The sequence below is a fragment of the Protopterus annectens genome, chromosome 13.part0 (assembly GCF_019279795.1).
Source record: "Protopterus annectens isolate FY-2018-M chromosome 13.part0, PAN1.0, whole genome shotgun sequence".
Lineage (NCBI taxonomy): Eukaryota > Metazoa > Chordata > Ceratodontiformes > Protopteridae > Protopterus > Protopterus annectens.
In genome coordinates, this window is record NC_056747.1 from 1,042,340,626 (window position 1) to 1,042,360,735 (window position 20,110).

At 37.9% G+C, this 20,110-nt stretch overlaps 1 protein-coding gene across 1 annotated transcript in view; it reads left to right on the top strand.

The window, feature by feature from the left end:
• The window catches only part of LOC122788400 (brorin-like), a 191,398-nt gene that overhangs the window by 72,074 nt on the left and 99,214 nt on the right, over window positions 1–20,110 (top strand). The window contains exon 2 of the mRNA XM_044055470.1: window positions 4,803–4,932. Within this exon, the coding sequence (XP_043911405.1) occupies window positions 4,803–4,932 (130 nt within the window). The remainder of the gene's footprint in view (window positions 1–4,802; window positions 4,933–20,110) is intronic.

Below are 20,110 nucleotides of genomic sequence, written 5' to 3' on the forward strand. Positions count from 1 at the left end.
CTATTGCAGAGAAGGTCAAAGAGAACATATTATGGTGGTTCAGGCACATGTGCAAGAAAGCAGGAGACAACCTGGTGAAGAAAATTTGGGAAAGACAGGCAAAATGCAAGAAGAAATAAGGTCATCCAGCAAAGAAACAGATGGATTGTGTGAGAAAAGACCTGGAGCAGCAAGGCATGACCATCATAGAAAGAAGGAAAGTGGCACTGACTTAAGAGAGATATCAGCAGTTAATTTGACATCTCAACCCCATGTAGAAAATAGGAAATATGGGGTTGATGATGATTATTGAAATTCCAGTGGCACACTATAAATCTCTTAAGCCATAAAATGTTTAAGTACAACATCAGATTGCATAAGGAAACTGTCTCTGAGAGCTTCCAGATTTTAATGTAACTAGGGGAGTGGTGATCATGCAGAAACAATAGAAGGCACAACTGCCATAAGCTAATAAAACACTTGCTTTACCATAATTGAAGTTGTAACCAAATTCAGCATGGAATACTTATGGAAAAGATAGAACTAGAAAAAAAAAAACAAGCAAGAGAATGATGAAATGACTTCCAGAACATTCAATAAAGAATGTTTTTGGCAGCTGAGGTTGAATGCTCTGGAACAACAAGATATTAATGATAACTTGTCAGTTTCTAGTATTTTAAAGAGATCAGCCAAGCTATAAAGTTATGGCAGTATGTATTTTTTATGTATTTACAACCCTTTTATAATTATGTGTTGTTTAATATTGTACATTTATTGTGTATAGTTTTAATGTAGATATTAGATGCTTTTTGCACTTATTTATTGGTAATTCCCAATTTATAGTTGTATTCAAACATATTTATTAGTAAAATACATTTATTTTTAGCATTTATGTTTTTGAATACATAACTTGATTTATGACATCATTAATTATTTTGTGAATTTGACTGGTTAGCTGATTACTATATAAGAAGTGCTTTAAAAATGCACTATGATTCTGATGAAATCTTTGTACAGAGAGAAAAATACTAAGTCAGTTTATTTATTAAGTTTTGGAAGTCATTTGGCTGTTCATGTCTTTGTGTTTTATCTTAACTGAACTGACATAATTCTTCTCTAAGTGTGTTGGTGGTAATTATAAAAAAGTCTGAAGTTTCAAGTCCTCAGGAGGGGACTCATCCTCTGCCTGAAGCTTTTACAATTGTCAGAACCACTCATCTCTAATATGAATGCTGAAGATACAGGCAGGAAACCTTTATGTTCAGAATATGAGTGTTAAACCCACATAGAACTTCAGGCTTCATTTTAAAGCAAATATTTGCAAATGTCTTACATTCAAATTCAAAAACAACAAAGGCACTCTTACTTAGAATATCATTGTTATAACTTTTACATTGAGAGGAGATCCCCTGAAGAGAAATGAAGGCAATAAAACCAATGAAGTCCTTGGGAACACAAACTTTAATCAAAAGATGCTGTAAATAACCTGTCTTGTGCCAGTACATTTCTCTGATCAATCCTTCAATGAAGAATCACCAAGTATTAATTTCTTGTCAAAAGCCTTAACTTTCTTCATTGTGCTTACACATAGCTAAACAAACTGCCTGCCCCACCAAAAAAACAGGATATTGCTCAGAAAGCCTTCCAAATATCAATGTCAAGGTACATGTGTATATATATATATATATATATATATATATATATATATATATATATATATATATATATATATATACACACACATATACACACACATATACACACACACACATATATATATATACATATATATATATATATATATATATATATATATATATATATATATATATATATGGGTCTACTTCATATGATCGAAAGTTCATTTGATAGAAAATAATTTGACTGAGACCATAACAATGAAATTTCAAAACAGTTAAAACCCATTTGACTGAAAACTCATAATACCTAAACATGAAATTTCAAGGATTATGCCTTTTTACATATATATATATATGGATGGGTTCACTGTATTATTCCGAAATCCTGAAATATCGAATTTCAGAATTTCGAGATCATAAAGACGAAACCTTACAATCCCAAAACCTCAGAAGCACGAATTTTAAAATCGCGAACACTACACTAACCATACATCACACACATACACACACCTTTCCCCAACACACAAACACACAAACCTACACTACATACAAGCAGGGAGGCAAGCCCCCCTGCATCCACCATACCAACCCTACTTAAATTTACTAACTCCAAGGTCACACTACACAGACATATACAAAAACACCACCACACATCTACATTCCCCTCACACACACACATTACAGTCACAACTCACACTATCACACACTAAAGCCCCTAACCAACACACTTACACATAGATACTTACCTGAACTTTCACCTATCCATTCAAAAACTGCAACACCAGAAGCGCTACTTCAACATTTCCTAACATCGGGATTTTGAAATTCATGCTTCTGGTGTTTCAGTATATAGAGCTTTCGTCTATATAATCTCTGGATTTAGAATTTTTTTATTATATAGTGTACCTATGTATCTAGCTATATATATATATATATATATATATATATATATATATATATATCTGGATCTACCTCATAACACCAACAAGAGAAAACATCAACAATGAGATCACCAACAGTTGAAAAACATGAAAGTTCACATGCCCGACAAACCACAATCCCAACAGTCAACAAAACAAAACAAATACCTTTTCCAAAAAACACACACAACACAAGCACACCAAACACCTTACAAACCTACACTAAACCTTACATACACAACTATTATTGCACTAACCTTAACCCAAACCATAACCCTAAGGTCCGTCACTATCATACACTTACCTTACCCGCACCCCAACCCTAAAGTCCGTCACTATCGCACACTTACGTTACCTGCACCCTAACCCTAAAGTCCGTCACTAATGCACACTTACCTTACCCGCACCCTAACCCTAAAGTCCGTCACTATCATACACTTACCTTACCTGCACCCTAACCCTAAAGTCCGTCACTAATGCAACATATCTTACCCACACCCTACCTCAAAGTCCATTACTATCGCATACTTACACAGTTGTGCTCGTTTCCCATGTCAGTGTTTTCAGTGTTCGGATTTCGAACTGTCGATCCTTTCAGTTGTCGGTCTTCCGGTGACGGTCTTCTCATTGTCAGCGTTTACAGCTTTCGATCTTCTCAGGTAGATCCATATATATATATATATATATATATATATATATATATATATACACACACACAGACAGACAGACACACACACACACACACACACACACACACACACACACACACACACACACACACACATAACACACAGAGTTTTCTACAGCAGATTCTAATTAGTTTTCTACTGTATATTCTAACTAAAGTCCTGATTTCACACAAAAATATGAACAATCAGTTACAGCCTAATGGAATTAAATATCATTCATCCCCAAAAAGGAGTTGGGGCTTAAATATGATTTAACAGCATTGTGTTCCATTTGAAATCACAATAAGTAATTCAGCTAGCTATAGTAAGATCAGTTGAGGAGAAGATTCAGAGACATAAAATGGGAAAAGGCATATATTTTAAAGTGTACTAAACCAAGAACTTAAACTCATAATAAATGACCAGAACTAACTTCTACCTCCTTGCACGTTTCTGTGCTGAATACCATGAAACAGCTCTACGTTATACAACATAAGAAATGACATTTTTAGTCCTCAAACACTCCCAGCTTAATCACTAATTTATAAAGGTGGGGAAACAAGTTTTCATAGAACTTATCACATGAGTAGTTGGAGAAGGAGCACAATGGCAGAGTGCTATAAAAGATATCAAGAGAAAAAACATTAGAAGTTGGGTGGCAGAATTTGCTGAGAAGGGTCACAATGCATCAATGGCATCCAACAGAAGTGTGTCAAGTACAGCAAAATGGTTCATACTGGAGGAACATGTTAATGAGGTGATATAACAATATAATAGAAAAAGACTCCATAACTCTGTATGATTAAAGAGTATAGTTTATTGTAAAAGATCTCTGAGTGTGAGTTCTGCTATTGGAAGTCTCTTTGTTACCATCAGAATTGCATAACATCTCTATATGTTAATGCATTAATGTAGGAAGCGAAATTCCCCTCACTGCTAATGAAGCTGTACACATTTAAAAGGCTATTTTAAGTATTCCAGTATAGTGTATAAAACACAAGTAGTATGTAAATGAAAAAAAAATCTACTGATTGCAGAGAACTTAGTGTCACACTGGCATGCACATATGCTTTCTATGGAAGGTCTGCAATGCAAAGGATGTAGAAATAATCATGTTCACTAGTACTGGTACCCGTCACACCAATAAACTCTCCAGAATTTCACAGTATATCCAGATTTGTGCCTGATATTTTTGGTCTGTTCCTCATAAAATTTCTTTTTTTTTTTCTTTTCTTTTTTTTTTGCAAATCACTTAGGGCTGAAGTCATAAAATAATGACAGACATTGGAGTTTCAGGCTTCTTTTCCTCCAGATGAATGCAAACTAATAAAAAACCTGTTATGCTATCAACTTTGTAAGTTTATGAGCAAAACATGAAATCTGTCTATGATTTTGGGCCTCTGTCTCTCCACAATTTTTGTCTTTGTCCACAATGTTTGCACTAAGAGTTTGACAGGTATGGTACACATTTATATGTTTGGCAAAAGTGCCAAACATTTTGCTCGTATCTCCTATATTTTCCAGAGTAACTGCACTGCAAGCTGCCAGTCTTCATTGTTTGGATGCTGACCAGTTTTCTTTATTATATATGATAGCCATCTCCATGTGAAAGGTGCCGTTGTGAATCTAACAGAGCCATTTACTGCACAGTCACCGAGTGCCCATCAGTGCAATGTGTTAATCCTGTCTATGAGCCTGAGAAATGCTGTCCAGTCTGTAAAAATGGTAAGCATTAATTTCATTTCGATTATATTTAATTTCAGTAAAAACAATTAACGTGCTATCTGATGAGCATTTATAAATAAATCTCTAGAATGAAATAATCCTAACACATAACATCTAGGTTATAGCAAAACTATATTATTGCCTTTGTCACGGTTAAGTACAAATATGGATCTACTTCAGTAGATCAAGATAGCAGAATACCAAAATTTAGAATGCAGAGATGAAAAGATTGCGAATGAACTTTAACGAATGTTAACAATGCCAAAAATGTTAAAAACTGAATACCTAATATGCATGTCCGGAAGCACTGCAGAGGTTTTGAATGGCAATCACTCTGGACATAGACAAACATCTTTTTTTAAGTTAAACATAATATGTAAGAGAATTTTTTTACATGTTTAATGGTTGTAAATAGAGATCGCAGTACAGTGAAGAACAGGAAATGTATACTTTTCACCACTGTAGTGTGATCTCAGAGTTGGTATATATAATTTGCAGGGGGTGGGTGCAGGGGAGCTTGCCCCCCTGCAAAAATGTTTAAAAAGGTGTGTGTATATATATACATATATATATATATATATATATATATATATATATATATATATATTTTTTTTTTTTTTTCTTTCTTTTATTGATGCGTTTAATGTGTAGGTTATTTGTTTGAGTTCAGGTCGATCTCCATGCTGCTTCTGGACATGCGTATTAAGTTATCAGTTTTTAACATTTTCGGTATTGTTAACATTCGTTAAAGTTCATTTGTGATCTTTTCATCCTGATATATTAAATGTTGGTATTATGCTATTTCGATCTACTGAAGCAGATCCACAAATGCACCTCAGTTTGCATATTTCAGCATTTACTTTAAATATGCCATTAGCAAATGAGATGGCACTGGAAAATGCATTACAAAACTATAAATATAACATGCACTGTATATTAGTTTTCAGTTCTAATATTTACTTCTCCATCAGTAAGATCAATGTAGCTATATGAAAGCAACATTTCTAACCTATTAGCAGTTTGCTTGCTTGCTGATTCTTGGTAGTACTCTGTTTAAGATTTTAGTGATAATCACTGCTGAGCCTGTCTCTTATGTTAGTTTAACTATGACAACCCAGGTTAATGGGAAAAATACATCAATATCTGGAAAAGTCTCATTACTGATTACTCCAGTAGCGATTATTGCTATTGTTGCAGATTTTCTGTTTTAATGAAATGACTGTGTGAAGATGTCCTTACAATAGACTGTACATGCACATATATATTTACATACAAAGTACATTACTTGAATTGGTCTTCTGTTACTGTTACTGTGGCACTGATTCATTTTATTACTTTTTTATATTTACTTTTTTTAATGAGTCATAGTATTTGTGTGAACTTTCTAATGCTGTTTTTCTACAAAAGTAATATTTAAATTCAAATTATTCTTTTAACTTTAAAGAGGGGTCATTGTAGTAGTAAGTGATATCTGAGTTGGAAGTTGGTCTGGTTGTCTATCATTAACAAGGCTTTGAAGTATTTTGTTTTACTTACCATGACAAAAGACAATATAATGGAACAAACACTTTGAAAATACTTGTTTGCTAACAGGTAAGTTCTCCTTCCTTTTCATGAAGGATATGAACCGTTGATAAGATTTTCTGAAATAATTTGTTCTTCTGGATATTATTTCAGCTGTCTGTGAACATCATGTGTGTACTAAATGCTTCTAATATGTTGGTAATAAGAGTAAAGCAATAGGAGTTTAATTACTTGTTTAAAAACGCAGTTATCACCTCTGCCATAAAAAAATGTTTAGTTTTTGTGTCAGCCTTTCATTATGAAACACTCAGTATGGAGGTTTACACATTAGAGCTTGCATTCTAGGGCTTACCCTTCCCGAATTATCTCCTACAAGAAAACAAATTTCAGTGAAAGGTATTTAAGTCTGCTAACTCAGCTGACAAGCAGGAATGCAAAGTAAAACTTCAGCATAAAATGAAACTCACAAAGTGTGATACCTGTCTGCTTGGAGGTCTTTGATGCAAACCTCCTTGAAGGAAACTTCTAAAAGAAGGATTAGTGACACTGTAAGGAAAGCAGGAATACATGATAATATTGTATAGACATTCACTTTGATTGAAGAGTAGGCTACATTAGCATCAAAAAGAAGGAAAATAGAACAGCAATCTTTTGATTAATAAATTAAATTAGTCTTACCCCTTCTTTCTTACCCACTCTGAACATCTCTTTCACTTTTGAATATGTGATTTTCTAATAGTTTGTCTATTAGCTTTATTGAGGTGTTTCTCAACTCCAGATGCAAATACTTTTGTATTCAGAATTAAAATTGCATACGCCAAATTGAAAGATTGTAAATCCAAAAGTAAGGCAAGTACTACCACGCTGTGTATGAAGCAACTTCACTTTATTAAAACAATGTTGTCCCTTTAAAACCAGCTCTAGCAAAAAGGAGGGTAAACTATTGATTTTCATTGGCTGTGTTGTACTATATTAGATACTATGTTTTTACTAGTGTTTAATCATCTGATGAAGGGATTTACCCGAAAGCACTTTATGATACTGCTTTTATTGTTTTAATAAAGTGAAGTTGCTTTATATACAGCATGGTAGTACTTGCCTTACTTTTGGATTTACTATTTTGATTTTTTGGCAGTACTTTTAGTGGAGGAGTCCTTTACTTTTTGTTCCTTACTAAACTGAAAGATTGTGTGACCTCAGACTGACACAAACTTTGCCTTGACATTACCGTAACACCAGGTTCATAGGGGGTTAATAGGCTAGCGGCCCTAGAGCCCTTACAAACTTAGCCATGTCAATCCTGAGTTTATTCAATTGTCCTTGGTTAGATGGACATAATTCTCAGAGAAAGTCTATGATAAATACCAACTACCTCTGTCCATAAGGGGCATGTGTGCCAACACTGGGGAGAACTTGCAGTCTCCCATCCGTTTGTCCAGGTTACGCTTGAATAGGGTCAGTGAGGAGCTTTGTTTCATGTGAATTGGAAGTTTATTCCAGAGTAGTGACAATCTGTGGGAGATATATCTGTTTCTCCAGCATGTTCTGTTAATGTCACAGGCTAGATTAAGATCCCTAGAGTGAGTGACTCTTGTGCCTTTTGACTTGCAGATGTGCAGCATATCCATCATGACAGGTTCAGAGGCTGTCCTGTAGGCCAGGCACAAGTCGCCTCTCAGCAGCCTATACGATACAGAGCACAGTGACAGGGCTTTCAGTCTATCCATGTAAGTCATGGTTTGGAGGCTCTGCATTTTCTTGGTGAGAAACCTCTGAGATCGCTCCAGCTGCTGCAGGTGTCTGGTGAGATGCATGCAGAAGGGGGCATTGTACTCTATTAATGGTATGATGAGGGTCGAGTACAGTGGAGTTATAACATCCTTAGACCTGGATGCGATGACTTTAATTATGAGATGCTTAACACAGAAGGCTTCCATACCACTGTAGAAACTTGGTAGTCAAAGTTCAAATTGCTATCTACCTGTGTCCCCAGATCTTGCACCACTGGGTTTGAACTTGGGGGGTGTTGCACATATATGACCTGATCTCTGGAGATAGTTAGCAGAGGACTGGTGTCAGGTATGCTTTGGGGTATGGCTGGTGGGTACAGGAGAATGAAGTTTGTGCCAAATCTATCAGCTATCAGGTTGTCAACTTCTTCCAGTATAGTATGAATGGTACCATCTACTACCAGTTCGACAAATACTTGGGCATTTCCTTTTAAATTTTAGACATAGTGAAAGAATGCCTTATGATTATCTTTAGCTAGGGATACTATTTTAGCTTTGTAATTAGCTTTAGAGGACTTTACAAGATTTCAGATTTGCTAGTTCTAGCTGTGGAGTGACGTCTTCCTCTGCTGAGTCAGTTCCCTCTCATTCATAGACATCAGTTTCTTCCTTTTTTTATATAATCCATTTATACTTGAGGTCCACCAGGGTAGCTTGTTTTACAGGAGGATCTGGTTTTGTTCTGGTCAGGTACATCCGGGTCTATACAGTTGCTTAAGTATTTATATAGGGCATTTGTGTATACCTCTGCATAGGAGTCATTGTTGTTTGTGATTGCAGGGAGTATAAAATGTTTTATACCATTACTTAGTAGGCTTTAGCCTGCTTTGGAAAAGTTTTTTAGTTATTTTGCTCCTTTGGCGGTGTGGGGTTAAATAGTTACTTTGAACATGACTGATTTATGGTCCAACCTTACCATGGAGGGCATCATATAGGGGGGAGTGCAGTGAATCCCCATGTTGGTGAATACTATGTCTAGGACATTTGACCCCCCTTGTGGGGGTGCAGGCAGTCTGTTCCAGACCATTTGCATTGACAAAGTTCAGGAACCTCTGGGGAGCATGTTCATGTTCACACACGTCACCCAGTTGAAGGAAGGCTAGTTGAATTCTCACATGACTTAGCTTTTGGGCTGTATGGTGAGTGACTCCAGTAAGTCCAAGTAGGCAGCATGCTGTACTTGCTTCATGGTTGGGGACCAATAGATAGCAATGATGTGGAAGGGTATTTTGCCTATAGCTAATTGGACATGGGTTAGTTCGAGAGAGTTGCACTGTTAGACCACTTTCAAGGTGTACTTGCCTTTAATGAAGATGAATATACCTCCAACTTTGGTTCTTTCTTCCTCATTTTGAGGTCTGAATGTAGGGAAGGCATTGTAGCCTTGCATGGCCTTGAACCATGTCTTAGTGACTGCACAGACGTCGGCATCTTCCAAGGTGAGGAGTGCTTCTAGGGAGTGCAATCTCATGTTTAGACTCCTAGCATTAAGTAGCAGAAACATGAGTTTCTCTCGAGTGGATTTTGTTACATCAGAAATTCACTGTTTTGAAGGAGCTAAAGAGATGGATTGACACTGAATTGCACAAAAACAGAAAAACCACAGTTGTCTTGTATACGCTGCTATTAACAAAATCAGTCTTGTCCTGTTTGTCCTTGTGTTCAGAAAAGCTTTCTCATTCAATGGAACTGGAGGGAAAGCAAGTCTAAGTTCTTGATTCTAAGGAAACAAGGAGAGTTGTAGCTCCTAGTGCTTGGATAATGAAACAGAGAATAAACCTTGGAAATGTGCACTAAGATGAGTAACAAACAGATCCATTGTGGAGTATCCCAGTATTCTATATTATATGAAACTGAGCTGCGCATCTGCCATTTGTGAGACAAGGATATCTTTACAAAGAGGAATTTCACAGACACATTTTGTTCTCCTTGCAAGCTGGCTGTCACCAGGAACAAGATCTGATGGATTGCCCATGTCTGCATTAAAATAACTTCCTTGGACAACCTGTTTCTTGTGGTCCAGGGTTTGAATCTCTCAGCTTCTATTTGCCTAACTGTGTGACACTGAGCATTTCACTTAACCAGACAATGTTTCCAGTTTGAGTCTGGAAAAGGTCCGTGTGAAAAAGTGCTCCACACTGATTAACAAGCACAAAATAAATAAATTAATAGCAGTTGGGTAAATCCCAAGCAGTAGCTTATTTGTTTTCAGGAATAGGGAGACAGGTTAAACTACGTTCAAGATTAGCAAAGTCTGAATATAATTTATGAAAACTACAGGTATATGTGTATGGAACAGAGCTGTCTATAAAGTAGTCCACTAATATAGTAATGTCTGCCAAATAATTATGGAAGTAAAATATTTCTGACATAAATGAAAGATAATGAAATTAGCCACATTAAGCATGACACTGATTAGTGCAATATGAATATTTTCTTTAATTATAACTTTTTCAAATCATACAGAAAATAACGTAAAACAATCAAATACCTATACAGGGCCTGTATTAGTACCTAACTCAGTTTACAAGCCTTGGTATTCAGAACCAATGTCTTGAAAAAAAAAATGAATGCAGCATCTCTGTACTTTTTTATGCTAAGTGAAGACAGTAAAGAAAAATGCATAGTGAATATGTAGTACAAAACTGTATATACTGTAGCAAGTATAACACACTGGACACAGTTTTTTTCAGTTTAAGCACAGTTTACAGTGAACTGAAAGATTAAAGCAAATAAGTACTGGGTCCTGGGTCCTCTCATGTTTGTGATCTATTTCTCAGATGTCCAGGCCAACACAGAGGGGCTCTGGCTGACCAGCTTTGCAGACAACTGCAAGCTGGGAGCCATTATTAACTCCGCAAGTGATGTAGACATCCTACAGAAAGATCTCACTGAGACCGATGGCTGGTGTCAAAACCATGACCTTAAGCTTAATGCCAACTACTCTTCCCTCATTAGACCAATCATTAAGTATAATGCCACATTTGGCATGTACCTCAGTAGATACATGCAACAGCTGGAATAGCCCCACTTTTAGGTTCATAGTTTCATAGGCAGGTACTAGGCTATTGGCCCTAGGGCCTATACAAGCCTAGCCAAAAAGGTACCCTGGCTTTCACCACCCAAGAAAATTATTTTCCTGAGCCCCTGTCAAGCAGAGCCACAGAAGTGATCCCCGGGGTGAATTTCCTATTACTCATCCAATCATCAAGATTTTTCTTGAAAAGTGCTAATGAGGAGCTCTGTTTGACAAAGATAGGTAGTCTGTTCCAGAGTATGGGAAGTCTCTGAGACAGGAATCTCTCCTTCCAGCATATTCTGTTTATTGTGGTGACATGGTTTAGGTCCCTAGAGCATGTACCTCTGAGGGATTGGGATTTTTTTAAGTGGGGCATGTCCAACAGCTCTGGGTTTGACATAGCTTTGTATGTTAGGCAGAGATCGCCTCTGAGTAGGCGATATGCGACGGAGTAAAGCTGGAGTTTTTTGAGATGGTCTGCACAGGGCATCTGTTTGAGGCCAGTAATCCTCTTTGTGAGGTATTTCTGCTGCCTTTCCAGTTGTTGTAGATGTCTTGTGAGGTACATACCAAAAGGGACATTGTACTCTATAATGGGTCTAATGAATGATGAGTAGAGGGGAACAATGACCTCTTTTTTTCTGGGTGAGAAACCTTTTGTGATGAGGTGTGCCACATAGAAGGATTTCCTGACCACTGTGGCAATGTGATTATCAAAGGAGAGACTACTGCCCACCTGTGACCCAAGGTCTCTTATCACACTTTCGGTGTTAAGTAGACTACCGCCTATGTGGTAGTTCATGGGTACGGAGTTTTTACCAAAGGGGATGACAATGCACTTTTTGTCATTGAGCTTGAGACCATAGCTTTGACACCAGGCATCTGTTTCAGTGAGGCCCTTTTGTAGGATGTCCACATCGTTAGGAGTTTCGATTATGGCTCCTAGTTTGCAGTCATCTGCAAACTTAGTTAGCCAAAGACCTTCTGTGTTAGCCTGTACTTCAGAGAAGTAGATACCAAACATGAAAGGATCCAGGACTGAACCCTGTGGTACTCCACTTGTCACTGGTCTGAAGTCTGATTTGGAGTCTGCTACTTTCACAGTGTGGGTTCTGTCAGTAAGCCAGTTGACAACCCATCTTGTGACATAGGGATTTATACCTAGTTTTGTGAGTTTATCTACAATTCCAGAGTGGGGGATGGTGTTGAAAGTCTTGGCGAGATCTAGATAGGCTGTGTGAACCACCTTACCCTCATCTATGGCTTTGGTGACTGCTTCAAAGAAGTCTATCAGGTTTAGGAGACATAATCTGCTTTTTACAAACCTGAACTGTGTGGGGTCCAGAGTTTGGAGATCTCCAATGTCTTTGTTTATGAGTTCCATGATGATACGTTCCATGGCCTTGCAGACCAGGCTCGTCATGCAAATGGGGTGGTAGTTCCTGGGGTCTGTCGTGGCTTCCTCTTTGTGGAATGGGATAACCATTGCAGTGCACCATTCAGTGGGCACAAAGCCTGAGGTGAAGCTATGACTGAACATGGTACTTAGGTGGGGTTCCAGTTCATTCTGTAGTTTGTGTAGAAGGCAGCCTGGGATGTTGTCAGGTCCCATGGTTGCTGTGTTCTTGGCTTTGGAGAGTGAGGTTTTTACCTGTGCAGCCATGATTACAGGAACATTGCATTCTTCCGGTATAGAGATGGGTCCTTTAGGGGGTGGGGGGTAAAGTTAGCACTGAACCAATCTGCCAGGATGTTGGCAATATCAGTTGGTTCTGTATATTTAGTGCCATTGTGCTGTAACTCAGAGCAGATCTGAGTGTTGCCATTGAGATTCTTGACATAGCTATAGAATGCTTTGTGGTTGTGTTTAGAATCAGTGACAATTTTGTTTTCATAACTAGCTTTGGAGGATTTTATGAGGGATCTCAGCTTCTTACTGAGGCTGACCAGGGAGTTCCACCAATCATGGGATTTTACTCTTTTTTGGAACAGTTTCTTTCTTCTGTTGTAGAGTTTGTTTATGGCAGACCACCATATTGGCTTCCTTTTTTTGGAGGAAAGCATCTTGGTTCTGTTAGGGATAGCATGATCCATGCACTCGTGTAAGTCTCTATAAAGTGCATTTGTGTAGGATTCAGCAGTTGTACCTCTATTGTCCATCTACATGGGTGTTGTGAAGTTTGCCACTTCTGTCTTAAGAAGCGTGAAGTTGACTTTTTCACACTAACATGGACAATGACAGAGTCATATTTGTACTTGTTGTGGAGAGACCTGAGTGCATGCGTTATGTGGCGGATCCTGGCACCTGACAGGCAGCTGAGAGTAACTTTCTCCTTGTTTAGCCTGGTGAGTAGAACATCAGTGTGCCTGACTATAGAGTCACCTATGACTAGAGTGTTGGGTACGTTATGCCTTATGGGCTGTAGTTGAGTGGCACACTAAGTATGTAGGCTATGTGCCATTTGGGTTGTGTTGGGGGGGTAGAGGTTGCTAGCATTTCTGCTTTGGAGGTCTCGGTTGTTTGGGCAGATTTTTATTGAGAGCCTCCGCGAATGTAGGCATGTGTTTTGTGCTTCTGTGTGTATGTTTTGGTGGTGTAGGTTTTGAGGGACTATGTGATGAGTGTGGTGCAGTGCAAGTGTTTACCTTCTCCTTTTGACTGTCTAGTCTAGTCTTCTGTGAAGAGAGCTTTGCTTCCAGTTTGGCTATATAAGTGCATCTCTCACATGTCATAGTGTTGGGTGGTAGGAGGAGAGGGTTGTCTGTGTACATGAGGCAATTGCTGGATTGCACCAAGATGCCCAGATTCATCAGGTAGACAGAAGAAAACACCAGGAGCTGACCTTGAGACATACCTGGACAGGTGCTTATTTATTAAGTACTAAAAACTGTTTTCCTCTAGACAAGTGAGGAAAGTTGTGTGCTGTAGTAATTTGTAACTTATTTAGTTCTTACAACAAGTTCTGAACAAGTGCTGAGCTCAAAGAAACAGATTTGAGTGCTAAAACTAAAAAGCTGGATAGTTACAAGGGAAAATTGGAAGAGCAGACTTTATGGCACCAGGAATAGTTTAACCCTAGTTACGCGGGGGGGGGGGGGGGCTCAGGAGCTTACAAACAGTCCTGGGTACAGCAAATCTGTATCTGGACTAGACTTGTTACAGGAAAGGGGGAAGCAAGCTTAGAATTGTTTTTCAGTAAAGTGGAAATGGAGAACGCTGGAGCAGAAGTTAATTCAAGGTTAAGAATCTGAGTGGGTTGGCCTTCACAAATGTTCTCTATTAGATTGAATGAACTAATGACACAAGACTGGGAGGAGTGTCACAGATCAAATATACAGTATGGGCGGGCAACTGCAAACCCACCTAGTATAAGACCACCACAACACTAGGTAGGCTGGGTGGGAAACAATTACAGTTCCTAGCTGTAGCCACTAAATGAAAGTTTTAAACAAATCAAGGAGCAAGCAGACTCTAGAGAATCCTTCTAACTGCAAACAGACTCGACTAGAACACAGAAAGCTCAGAAAATCAAATATGCACAGAAAAGCTCGGATAGAGCACTCACAAACTGAAAATACAACTCTCAGTATGAAAAAGCAGTTTACAGATAAGTAATTCAGTAAACATGCAATTAGAGTAATGAAACAGTATCTAGCAATAAAAATACAGTTAAAACAGTATAAAAAGTACATAAATGCAGTGACACAGTAAAAAAAGCTTTATAACAGTGCAAAATGTAGTAGATTAACTGTATAACACAATTATAAGCATTTCAGAAGTGCAGTTCATTGAAATAAGTGTAAGAAATAACTTATCCTGCTCTTGGAATCTTAAGGAAATTCTGCTTAGTTTCAGTAATGAAATACCATCCACAGCCTGATAAATAAAAGCAGCCTTTTAAGTTAATCCACATTTGACTGGGATATCTTAAACATCACTACCCTAATATACAGGTTACCATCAATTTCTTGCCCTAATACATAATATATATATATATATATACATATACAGTAATTTCATATGTGAAACAGCAACTATGGCACCATGTGCATTTGACTTAGCATGTGAAACACAAAGTAAATTCAAATAAGTAATATACATCTGTCCAAAGGTAGTTCCCCAAACTAAACGCAGATTAATATGAAGAAAAAAACTGTGTTAGGACTTAACTGCAGGAACAAATCCTCTTTGTACAAAGATTAACGCAACTGACATTAAAGATAACTTCTTTATAAACAATATAACATTAATTTATTAAATGTGATCTAAGCCAAACTCTCAATCATAACTGTCAGTTGGTGCTGATTTTGCAGAACATCCCTGATTTTTGAGTTTTGAGACTAATCACTCAAGATTACAGCCAGGCAATAATGCCAGACATTAGAATTTGATTATTCTTGTTCAAAACATGCATGTTCATGGAAAATCTGCTGTTCGACTGACCTTTAATTAGAGTAATATTTCAAAAATTATTAATGAGTTTGGGCCTGTGCCCCCCAGCCAACATTGTTCTTGACTTTATTTTGAATTCTTGAGCAAGGAGATTAAGAGGTATGGTCTAATGGTAGGCCAACAGAATAGGATAAATGTATTGCTAAATCCTATTGGCAGAAGAAAAGTCGATACCTTTACAATTTAAATTACAAAATTAGGTAGCATTTATTGTCAGTCCCCTGAAGGCCAACAACCTTACTCATCCTTCTTATGAGTAGATTTATGAGACATATTGTGTTGTTACTGGACAGTTTTGAGCTTTCTATATAGGTATGTTTAGGCGTGTCATTTCTGCTCCCAACCCTGCCAACATCTGGCCGCTAAGGGGTCATCATCCAGGCAGCCACTGTGGCTTTTAGCCATGTCTAGGGATGGTAATTCCTGTTCTGGCAGCTCTGGAGATAGTAGCTACAGAGTTATGAGTGCTTTAAATTTGGAGGCTCATAGTTTCAACAGTTTTAACAAGTCTAACTATATTACCTTTGTCTTTAGAGTCTGGCATACTTTTCAAAATGCAAAAATATGTGGTAAAATGATGGTGCTAAATGGTTGTTATCCTTAATTGCTGATGTATACTTTTTACTATACCTGTCCAACAACCTTCACACCCCTTAAAACAGAAGTATTCTCACAGGCACTGGCAGTTGTCAAAAAAAAAAAGAAGAAGAAGAAGAAGAAGAACCAGACCTGCTGGAGCAGCATCAAAATTAAAGGATAACTGCCAACTGTCATTTGCAAATTTGTACAAAAGCGTGTAGACATGCAGGATATTCCAAAAATTATTTTGGAAGTCAAGATAGTAGTTTTGCTTCCTTAAATCCTGAAAGGTCTTAAAACACTGGAGTAATCCTCCTAGATGTTCCAAAATTTTAATCATTTGTAAATATCTTCTTTTTAATAGACAAAACGTCTTTTACAGGTTAAATGCATCTTTCCCCATGGCATCAACAGTTAAAATCTTGTGGAGGTGAGACAGATGATTGAGAAGTCATTACAGTCTGAGTGAATATACTGGGCAGACAAATGCTAGGTAGAAAAAGTAAATTCCATTCCATCAGAGGAAGTAAAAGATGGACTCCTGACCTTCTACTTTTTCATTTCTAGGAACTTCATCTGCACCAGTACAGGTCCACATTGCTGGCGCTTGACCCTTGTTGGTCTTTAAATGCAGCCAAGAATGTTCCTGACAATTTCTTTATAGAAACTAAAGTGATTTTCGCACCAATCATTCAGAATCAATTGATGTTACATTTAGTAATGGTGAGCTTGCCTTTTTGTGTGGAAAGAATGAGCTATAATAGTAAACCTGCAGGTCCCTCTGCACAGGAAAAAAAATGAAAGTGCTGGTTACACTGTATATTTCAGAAACAGCGAGGTTAGTAGAGAACAGTAGCATAGCTAGGGTGGGGTGAAGGGAGAAGCTGATCCATTTTAGGTGGCATGATTGGCAGAAGTCTATTACTGTTTAGCACAGTATCAAGATTCAAATGAATTGAGACACTTTAGCACTTTCATGTGAAGCAGACATAAACTGTAGCAACAATGTGATACATTTATAGCAAGCAGTTTGTTACAGTTTAAAACTACATCTGAAGAACTTTTTAGACAGGGGGCTAAGATCAGGGAATGGCTCTAGGCACCAGAATAGCTGTTTACACCTCTGCAGCACTTAAGGAGACTGACTGCATTTCCTTGTGTCTGGGAGTTGGTAAACTAGACATGTCAATTTCACCAGCAGTGGCTGAAGGCTGAATAAATCTGAAATGTGTAGGAGACAAAACTTCTTTACCTTAAACATTCAACTGTATTCTGAATAATCTGATTAGCTTCATGTGCCTTTGCTAGTTCTACCAGCTATTTGCATTTTTACATTTCTTCTTTATAGATCATGGTAGTTTTTTCCGTCAAAATCAAATTTAACTTGTTTTGCTCCCTTAGTTTAGTAGACTGTTTAAATTTACTGCAGTGTTGACAGTCTTCTAATAGTGCTTTGGGTCTGAATAAATAGATAGATAGTGGTATTTATAGCAGTTAAACATATGCATAGCAAATATGTGTGCTGGTTGCATATAAGCATAGATGAGAATTGATTCAGAGACATATGCTGCACATATATCCAGGCCTTGAAAAGTTGTAGAGACAGCTGCATGCAAATGAGTGTATAATGAAGTTTAGTTGAGGAAATGTATGTAAACATCATGTCATTGTATGATAACAGGGATCCTTTTCCACTCTAAGTGATTCAGAATTACCTTTTAATACAGAAGTGCATGTGCACACATATATTGCATAAAGTCAAGCAATGCATTTTTAGTCACTTTGTGATCAAAGATGGTACTTGGTTTTACAGTGAGTCATGCCGTTTCCCACTGTACGGTGCCTGCCTGTGCTGTACCACAACCCGGTGAGCTGACTAGAACTCATTAGCCTTGAATGAGGCATTACTGGCAATGGGTAATTCATTATAACTTTGAGGAGTAGGAGGTACTTGAACACTTCAGCATGGGCAGAAATCTTATAATCATGCTGCTGAACATTAATGGTCTACAAACTGGAACTGGGGGAAATTCATGGCCTTCCTCTTCCTGTGGCTACCAAAATATGCATAGACCTCTCAAAGACAGGCTAGGAACATGTTGGGTATTGGTAAGGCTTCTGCCCTGAAGCTACTGCAGCAGTTCTTTGCGAGTAGCATAGTTAGAGCAAGGTGAGAGTAATTGCCCTGTTGGGAGGGGGATGAGATTGATCAATCCTGATCAATCTTTAAAAGCCAGTATTGCATTTTAAGTCAAACCTGAGTGCTGTAGCACTTCCTGTGTAGCTAAACAGTTGCTACAATTTAGAACCTTTTTTTTTTTCCTTTTTTTCACTTGCTCTTCACTCGAAGAGCTTTGGGAGGTACCATAATAGGACTTGCTACCTTTACCTTTACATCAACTGTCAGGTAGTGTGTGACATGTGTGGCTTTATCACCAACATATTGGATCAGCATCCTAACAGTACCCATGATTTCCACATATCACACATGAGTTTCCTCATATCACACATGAGTTTCCTAATACTACCCATGTGATACGAGTTCATTGCAGCACCACTTCCTTCATTGTAGGATACTGCATGGACACCTTATTGTTAAGCATATAGTAAATACTCTTGTGGCCCCATAGTTATTGATATGCATAATAGCTATGGTTTACTGGCTAACCACCCCATCTTCATCTTCATGTGTCTCCTCCCTATTATGCTTTTCAGGGGATGCAGCCTACCCACTTGAACCTTGGCTAATGACACCAGTATGTAACCCACAAGGCTCTGCGGAAGAGCAGTATAACATAATCCTGTCCCAGACATTGGTAGTCACTAAACAAGTGTTCAGCCTATGTAAAGTCCATTTATACTGCCTAGAGCGGGTTAGTATGACCCTGCTGCTACTACAAGCAGAATGTTTGCTGTTTGTTGTATTCTGCATATTAATATTCTACATTGTTCTGATTCATCCCTACCACAACTAGCAACTAAAGAAACACCCAGTGACAGTGCAACTGCCTCTATCATTTGTTGCACATGTGATGTAGGCAATGGTGGCCAGCCAATAGCAGTAACATGGAACTTTCTCAGGCAAGATCAATTACAGTCTATAGCAGTACAGACAAGGAGACTGCATCTAGTCCACATCCCTACCACAACTAGCAACTAAAGAAACACCCAGTGACAGTGCAACTCCCTCTATCATTTGTTGCACATGTGATGTAGGCAATGATGGCCAGCCAATAGCAGTAACATGGAACTTTCTCAGGCAAGATCAATTACAGTCTATAGCAGTACAGACAAAGAGACTGCATCTAGTCCACAACTGTGTGCCATGACATTCACTATGTGATAAAGTAAAGTCACAAAGATAAAAGTTGGTGAATGCAGTATTACCTGGGAAACATTAAGTGGTGCATGATCAGCTCACACCATGCAGCAGACATTTCACAACTGCCACCATTTGTACAGTGATTTGTACAGTGATGAGTGGATTGGTGCACAAGTGTTAGTAACAGCAGAGGGAGAGGGGATTTTGTAGACCTGGACAGAGTTGTAAAGCAGGTCATGTGCCCACATAGTAGCCTTTTGTGCAGATGCAGGATTAAAAAGGAATGATGTGATGATGTCCTAACAAAGTTGTTATGAGTAGTCATTCAGAAGGATTTTTTTAATGACATATTTTTACATTTCTTCTCTACAATTACTTTTAGCGTTTTTTTTTTTATTCCTTACAGCTAAGTGGAAATGTTTTTTATTCCTAATCACATCTGTCATTCATTGGGTAATGTTTGCTTCATGTGTGTTGTTGGTAAGTGCAGT